We start from the raw sequence: 8,452 nt of genomic DNA on the forward strand, positions 1-8,452 counted from the left end.
TTTTTTTTTTTTTTAAAGAAGGAAAGAGATTCTTTTTTGATTATTGTTTGTTGGCGGGTCCGTGGGGCCTGAACTCTGGGCCTAGGCGCTGTCCCTCAGCTCTTCAGCTCAAGGCTAGCATTCTGCCACTTGAGCCATAGTGCCCACTTCTGTTTTTTTTTGTTTTGTTTTGTTTATGTGGTGCTAAGGAATCAAACCCTGGGCCTCATGCATGTGAGGCAAGCACTCTACCACTGAGCTACCTTCCCAGCCCCAAGAGTTCATTTCTTTTTGGACAATGTCACCCCTTCCCTCGCTCTCTCCCAGGATATTTTTCTTGAATTGACAAATTTGAACATCTCAAGATATTCTCAGTCAAATGACATGGTTGGACTCTCATTTTCTATTATTATTGTAGTTATTTAGAAGGTATGTCAACTCTCTGGAAAGGAGCAAATATTAATGAAGAAATGTAGCATTTTCTATTCTGATTGAGAGAAGCAAATTTCAAAGCGATTAATATAAATTTAAAATCCCTATAAATTGCCAGGAAGAATCTGCTATAACCCGCAGGCTCTCCTTGCAGTGCATATTTCTAAGCAGACTAGAGGGTTTTGACTAGGGTGCTGGGAAATATGAATCACCAATACAATTTGTGTGTACATGTGCCAGTCCTGGGGCTTGAACTCAGGGCCTTGAGCTTTTTTTGCTTAAGGCTAGTGCCCTATCACTTGAACCACAGCTTCACTTCCAGTTTTTTTGGAGGTTAATTGGATAAGAGTCTCACAGACTTTCCTGTCTGGGTTGGCTTTAAACCTCAATCTGCAGATCTCAGCCTCATGAGATTATAAACATGAACCACCAGTGCCATCTTTTCAACTTGTTCTGCCTTCTGGAGTGATTGACTTTGAACCTAAAGAAACTCATTGAATCTATGGAAGGCACTCTTGTTAGTAAATTAGGGAAACCCCAAGTGCCACCCTTGGTTCTTTGACTGCTCCATAGAATAGAGACTCCAAGGAGTAAAATTTCAGAACAAAGACAAACAAGTTGAGCATCTTACCGAAGAGTATGGAGCATAGCTTCTGTGTGTTGTTACATCACATTAAGAAGAACAGCCATGGTCCTCATTTCAACTCAGTAAACACTCCTAACATAATTTATTCTTTTGTATTTTTTTTCTTCTGTAGGTGTTGTTTCGATTAATCACCTTTGTCTTGAATGCATTTATTCTTCGCTTTCTCTCAAAGGAAATTGTTGGTGTAGTAAATGTAAGGTAAGAAGGTATGCACTATGGCACTGTTGACAGCTTACATCCCTAATTATATATATTTTTTTCAGTATGCTTTTTTTTTCTTTTTTTTAAGAGATGTACACCTTTATCAGAGCAGAATGTTTCTGCAGTGAGCAGAGCAAGGGTTTACAGAGGTTGGGGGATGAGCCGCAGTATTGCTTTTAATGGACCCATGAACTGTTTTCCATTAGCAGCTTCCAAATGCACATATTTCTGCCAGGTCTTCCGGTTCTCGTGCTCTTAGAACCAAGGAGGAAAGTGGGAGTAATTCACTGAAAACCCCTTCTCAGGTATATTCATGTGTTCTTGTCCTGCTGGCAGCAAAGGAAGCAGGATTTCTGTAGCCTGTGAAGATGTACTTATTAATTGCAGGGTTGGAACAGCTACCTTCCTTTCTTCAGTGATTTTATAGTTGGGATATAGTAACTGGGATCAGAACTTGAGTCCTTGTCATTTCATTAGTTACTCGGTAGCTTTTGGAAAGCTGACTTAGTCGTTTAGATTTGGCTTGTTTTTCCCCTCTCTTCTGTTGAAGGACACCCACACATATTTTTGTATTTACAAATGACACAAAAGTATATGAAATGATGTGAGTGCTTGTCCTGGTAAACAAGACAGTATGTTCTAGACAGCATTTCATATCTGGTATTTACCAAACACATGCCCTTGGTTTTATTCTCAGAGCCTAATGGCAGTTCTTAAAACTTGTTGACAAAAGAATTATCTAGGAGCTGGGCTGGGAAGTTGGCTTAGTGGTAGAGCGCTTGCCTTGCATGCATGAGGCCCTGGGTTCGATTCCTCAGCACCACATAAGCAGAAAAAAAAAAAGCTGGAAATGACGCTGTGGCTGGTAGAGTGCTAGCCTTGAGCTGAAGAGCTAAGGGGCAGTGCCCAGGCCCAGGGTTCAGGTCCCACGACTGGACCAAAAAAAAAATAAAATAAAATAATTATCTAGGAGCTATGTACTATGAAGGGCTCAGGAAGAGTCTGGGAATCTGCATTTTTACAAGCTTCTCAGGTGATTTAGGTGTGTATAGGATGGGTACTGAGGCTTGAACTTGGGCCTCATACTCTCATTTAATGAAGCTTTTTTTTTTTTTGCTCATAGCTGGTGCTCTATCACTTGAACCACACCTCCAGACTCAGCTTTTTGTTGGGTAATTAGAGATAAAAGTCTCCTGGATATTCTGTCTAGACTGGCTCTGAGCTATGATCCTGAGATCTCAGCCTTCTGAGTAACTAGATTTACAGGTTTGAGTCTATAAATCAGCTGATTCTGAAGCAGAGACCATACTTTGAGAAATACTATTTTAAAAGTCAGAAAGAAAAGGGTCTCCACAATTAGCATTAAGATATAGCTCCATCTATTCATTTATACTGTTGGGCAAATGAAGCACTGGCACTAAGGATGATCCATAGACACTTCAGGGACTGTAACTGAGCCATTCCCACTCCAGCTTAGTCTGGACTGTTGCCTGTTGAGGCAAGGAAGCCTCAATTGCTACTGAGGTGCTTACCCAGACACCATCCACCTTAGAGGTTCCAAAGAAAACCTTGCTGAGCTGGATTGTAGCAAGCTCTGTGATGGCTACTAGCCTTAATTGTCTTTACTGTGATTCTTTTGGCCAGCACTTCCATGTAATAGGGCTTTAGTTTCTCTTACAGGGGTTATAGAGTGACTTGATTTAGTGTGAACAGAAGGTTCCCATGCTAGGTGGAGAGATAGGCTTTTTCCTTTTCTCCTTCCTTTTTTTTTTTTTGTTTTTGGTACTGGTCCTGAGGCTTGCACTCAGGGCCTAGGTGCTGTCCCTGAGCTTTTTTGCTCAAGGCTAACACTCTACCACTTGAGCCACAGCTCTATTTCCAACTTTCTTAGTTAGTAATTAGAGATAAGAGTCTCACTGGCTTTCATGCCTAGGCTGCCTTTAAATCTTAGTCCTCAGATCTCAGCCTCTTGAATAGCTAGGATTATAGGCATGAGCCCCTGGAGCCCAGCTCCTTTTCTTTTTATTTATCTATTTGTTTGTTTATTTATTTTTGCCAGTCCTGGTGCTTGAACTCAGGGCCTGGGCACTGTCTCTGAGCTTCTTTTACTCAAGGCTAGCACTCTACCCCTTGAGCCACAGTGCCACTTCTGGCCTATGTTTATGTGGTACTGAGGAATGCTTTATGCATGCTAGGCAAGCACTCTACCACTAAGCCACATTCCCAGACCATCCTTTTCTTTTTATAGTCAGCATCACACCTCTGCCCATAGTCACTAAGCCTGCAGGTCCTTGGGTTCACTACAGCAGTTTTCTGTCTGCTGGAAGTATACACATTCAGATGTGTTTTATTTGGTTTCTAATTCTTGTACATGGATGAGACATTAGGGAATCCTCTAAGAGCTTATTATCCTTTATCTTACCACCAGAAGTTTGTGACTAAGGCCCTTTCTCATCCTTGTTGCTGGAAAAATTCAGGAGTTCTCTCTGTAAAAACAAAACAAAATGAATTCCTTACTGATTTCTGCTTTTTTCTTTACAGACTAACACTGCTTTACTCAACCACCATCTTCCTAGCCAGAGAAGCCTTCCGTAGAGCTTGTCTGAGCAGGGGCACCCAGCAGGATTGGAGCCAGACTCTCAATCTTTTGTGGCTAACGTGAGTTGTGCTTTGGAAAGAGACATATTTCAGAAAGGCAACTGTAGTGAGTGAAACAGCAGCACCTTTCTAAAACCGAATGGTCTCCAAGTTCCATCTTATAATGGGTTGCTGGGAGATGAGTGTCTGGGTAAGAAGCAGAGTGTGTTGGAAGAGCTTCTTGGTTCAGTTTCTCTCTGGATGTCCAGGAGCTGAGAGGAGGTTCTGGCTGGAGGTTCTGGCTAGAGGTTTCTAGACTTGATATTAGCCCCTATGAAGCCTTTTTTTTGTGTGTGTGTGTCAGTCATAGGGCTTGAACTCTGGGCTTGGGTGCTATCCCTCAGCTCTTCAGCTCAAGATGAGTGCTCTACCATTTGAGCCATAGCACCACTTCTGGTTTCCTAGTGGTTTATTGGAGATGAGAGTCTCACAGACTTTCCTGCATGGGCGGGCTTTGAACTGTGATCCTCAGTCTCCTGAGTAGTTAGGGTTACAGGCGTGAGCCACTGGCGCCCAGCTATGGAGCTATTTTTGCTGTTCCTGGTCATTGATCTGGGTCTGACCTGTGCTATCTTTCTTATTCCTAATGTTTTTGCCCCAAAGTGTTTTTGAACTTTTAATAACCACTTGGTATTTATTTTTGTTTTTTAAGGATTTCATTACATCTTCAATTTTATTTTTTGTGATTTCAGTTCTGAGCTTTTAGAATATTTTTGAACACTAAGCATACTGGCTAACAATGGTAATGGTTTTTCAGTAGCTAGATCCTCACAGGGAAGGCTGGCAGTTGAGGTTGTTTCCCAATGTTGTCCTTGCATAACATTTCATTGCCTCACAGAATGACTGTCATAAGGCTGGTAGGTGTTCATTTTATTAGAGGGCTGTTGACTACCCAGTAATATGTAAGTGCTCTGTTACACACATGAAAGTATGTTGTGCCATGGACTATTGGGCATTTGGCTCCCAAGATCACCTGTATAGTTACCTGTCAATCATTCTAGCACAAACAGGCATTTTCTTTTTGGCTATTTCCTTACTGAGTTAGTATAACCCAGTCAGTATATAGGCATATAGAGTTAGTTAGGACAGGGCTCTTCTTCTGTTCTTGACTACCTATTCATGACCTTGGTTAAATTGCTTAGTACCTATAATTCTCAGTTTTTTTCATCTCCTAAATAGGATAATGGCCAAGGAACATTGTGAGGTGTCAGTGAGTTAAAGGTTTGAATCATAGTGACAGGCATGTAGGTTGTGCCCATACTCTACTAACAGCTTCTTATGTGGTAATTGCTTTATCATGACTAATTTTTTGTTTAATATTACTATTTTAGTGTATATTATACTTATTTTAAAATCTATTAAACATTTTTTTCAATATTCTAGAATTCCCTTGGGTGTATTTTGGTCCTTATTCCTGGGCTGGATCTGGTTGCACTTACTTGAAGTGCCTGATCCAAATGTGGTTCCCCACTATGGAACTGGAGTGGTGCTGTTTGGTCTGTCAGCCGTGGTGGAACTTCTAGGAGAGCCCTTCTGGGTTTTGGCACAAGCACATATGTTTATCAAGCTCAAGGTGAGTGTACTTTCTGTGAATAGAAAATGTAAAACATAGCTAGGCGCCGGTGGCTCATGTCTGTAATCCTAGCTACTCAGGAGGCTGAGATCTGAAGATTACAGTTAAAGCCAGCCCTGGCACAAAAGTCCATGAGACTCTTATCTCCAATAAACCTCTCAGAAAACCAGAAGTGGCTCTGTGGCTCAAGTGGTAGAATGTTCGACTTGAGCTGAAGAGTTGAGGGACAGTGCCCAGGCCCAGAATTCAAGCCCCACAACTGGCCAAAGAAAGAAAAAAAATGTAAAGCATAAGGGAAAACATGTGTTTTAAAAATGTTTTTATAGGTAATAATTATTTTTTCAGACATTGATCTACTTGGAAAAAGGTAACATGTTCAATTAAATTCAGTTATCAGATGGGCTGAACTAAAATTTATCTCTGCTAAATAGGGTATGATTTTGTTCACCTGTAATCCTAGCCTTTGGGACAATGAGGCCGGAGGATCATAAGTTGGAGGCAGCCTGGATTACATACTGAGTTTGAGACTAGCCTGGGCTACATAGCAAGACCTTATCTCAGAAAACCAAAGGATCCTATTTAGTTGAATATTAACATTGACTTTTGTCAACATATTAATTAAGCTTGGTGCCAGTGGCTCATGCTTATAATCATAACTTCTCAGGACTCTCAGATCAGGAGGGTCACTGTTTTAGACCAACCTGGGCAAAAAAGTTCTCAAGATCTCATATGAACACTAAAAGCTGGGCAGGGTGACACACTTGTCATACTAGTTATGATGGGAAACATAAATAGGGGTGTCACTATCTAGGCCAAAAGCATACCTTATGTCAAAAATAACCAGAGGAAAAAGAGCTAGAGTCTGCTCAAGTGGTAGAGTGCTGACCTAGTAATTGCAAAATCTTGAGTTCAAACACCATACCACCAAAATCAGAACATCATTTAGTATATACAAAAGAATATCTAACATATACGTGAACCTACCACCCAGTCAGTCCAAGAAGTAGAGCATTACCAATGCTTATGTCCAACGTTGCTCCACACTCACTGTAACCACCACCCTGGATTTTCTGCTTGTCATTCTTTTGTGTCTTTACTTTTTGATAAAGTCAGTAGAGTGTACCTTTACTCTGGATTTTCTGTTTGTCATTCCTTTGCATCTTTACTTTCTGATAATGTCTGTAAAGTGTACCTTTACCACATGTTTGCAGGTAATTGCTGAGAGCCTGTCAGTTATCCTCAGGAGTATCCTGACAGCTTTGCTTGTGATATGGTTGCCACACTGGGGGCTGCACATTTTCTCTGTGGCCCAGGTAAGAGTCATGGCTTTTAATTTTACATAATCTGTATTTCTCTGTTTTTTAAGCTTGTTCCCATTACTATGTGTGTCACATTCTCAATATTTATGGCCATTAGGAAGGCTGGGAAGTCCAGAAGGCTGTTTCTCTGGCCATCATATCCATCCTACTCCACATATTGACACCACTGGTGTCTTTAAGGGCCATGCCCTTGTCCACATTGTCAAGCATCAAAATGTGGTGTTTTTTAAAAAAAATTTTGTGTTTTGGGGAATTTTTTTAAACTATAATTTTTTGTCTTTTCTTTCTTGGTACTGGTGATTGAACCTAGAGTGTTGTACTTGCTAGGCAAGTGCTTTCCTACTGAACTACATCCCAGCTTGCATCAAAAGCTTTAAGACATTCTCTGGACAGTCTTGTACCATAATGATCATGAATTGTCTGACAGTCTATAGAAGAGGAAAACCAAAAATAAAACCATAAAAACAACAAGAAGGGGGTGGGGTGGGAACAAAATTGCATGTGTATTATTTTCCTTGAATTTCAATCAGTTTGCAGAATAGGAGGAAATTCTGGCAAGCCCGTTTTAATCTTAGATTGAAATCTTACATAATTCAGAGAAAACAAAGCAAATCAGAACAGGTACATTTTCAGTTTTAGCAATTTTGGTTTCAATTTCATCTTATATTCTAGTTCATATTTCTACTTCTAATAAAAATATAACTAGAGTACAAGTCAAATGGCACCTAAGATCAGATGTTTACTAGAACATCTTATGATACAAAGCAGGGTTGCTTTTGTGTGTGTGTGTGTGTGTGTGTGGTCATAGGGCTTGAACTCTGGGTCTGGGCACTGTTCCTCAGTTCTTCAGCTCAAGGTAAGCGCTTTACCACTTGAGTCATAGCACCACTTATGGTTTTCTGATGGTTAATTGGAGATAAGAGTATTTCCTGCCTGGGCTGGCTTTGAACTGTGACCTTCAGATCTCAGCCTCCTGAGTAGCTAGGATTATAGGTATGAGACACTGACTTTTTTTTTTGCCAGTCCTGGGGCTTGAACTCAGGACCTGGGCACTGTTCCTGACCTTCTTTTGCTCAAAGCTAGCACTCTACCACTTGAGCCACAGTGCCACTTCTGGATTTTTCTGTTTATGTGGTACTGAGGAATCAAACTCAGAGCTTCATGAATGCTAGGCAAGCACTCTATCACTAAGCTACATTTCCAGCCCACACAGCAATTTTTAAGCTTAGTTGTTTGTGCCAAGGTTTCATAGGCAGCCTAAGCTGGCTTCAAACTTGAGATCCTTTTGCCTCAATTTACTAACTTACAGGGATTACAGATGTTTACCAATATGCTTGGTTCCTGTTTGTCAGGTTTATTAATATGAAGAAAATAAATTAAGATTCTACTTAGTAATGATTCATGTAAATTTTTTCATGTCCTAGGTAAAAATTGTAGATAGTTTTATAAAACACAGAAAAGCTAGATTTAGAATAAAAAAAATAAAAGAATGGGAATTTCTTGTAAAAGCAGTCTGGCTGGGCTGGGAAGTTGGCTCAGTGGTAGAGCGCTTGCCTTGCATGCCTGATGCCCTGGGTTCGATTCCTCAGCACCACATAAGCAAAAAGAAAAAAGCTGGAAGTGGCGCTGTGGCTCAAGTGGTAGAGCGCTAGCCTTGAGCTGAAG

General features: G+C 40.7%; 1 protein-coding gene across 1 annotated transcript in view; it reads left to right on the top strand.

Moving 5' to 3' along the window:
- Rft1 (RFT1 homolog (S. cerevisiae)) overlaps positions 1-8,452 on the top strand; it is a 44,265-nt gene that overhangs the window by 5,230 nt on the left and 30,583 nt on the right. Inside the window, exons 2-5 of the mRNA XM_013030713.1 lie at positions 1,170-1,255; positions 3,800-3,916; positions 5,279-5,468; positions 6,680-6,781. Coding sequence (XP_012886167.1) covers positions 1,170-1,255; positions 3,800-3,916; positions 5,279-5,468; positions 6,680-6,781 — 495 coding nt within the window. The remainder of the gene's footprint in view (positions 1-1,169; positions 1,256-3,799; positions 3,917-5,278; positions 5,469-6,679; positions 6,782-8,452) is intronic.

Source organism: Dipodomys ordii, unplaced genomic scaffold (genome assembly GCF_000151885.1).
Source record: "Dipodomys ordii isolate 6190 unplaced genomic scaffold, Dord_2.0 Scaffold132, whole genome shotgun sequence".
Classification (NCBI taxonomy): Eukaryota; Metazoa; Chordata; class Mammalia; order Rodentia; family Heteromyidae; genus Dipodomys; species Dipodomys ordii.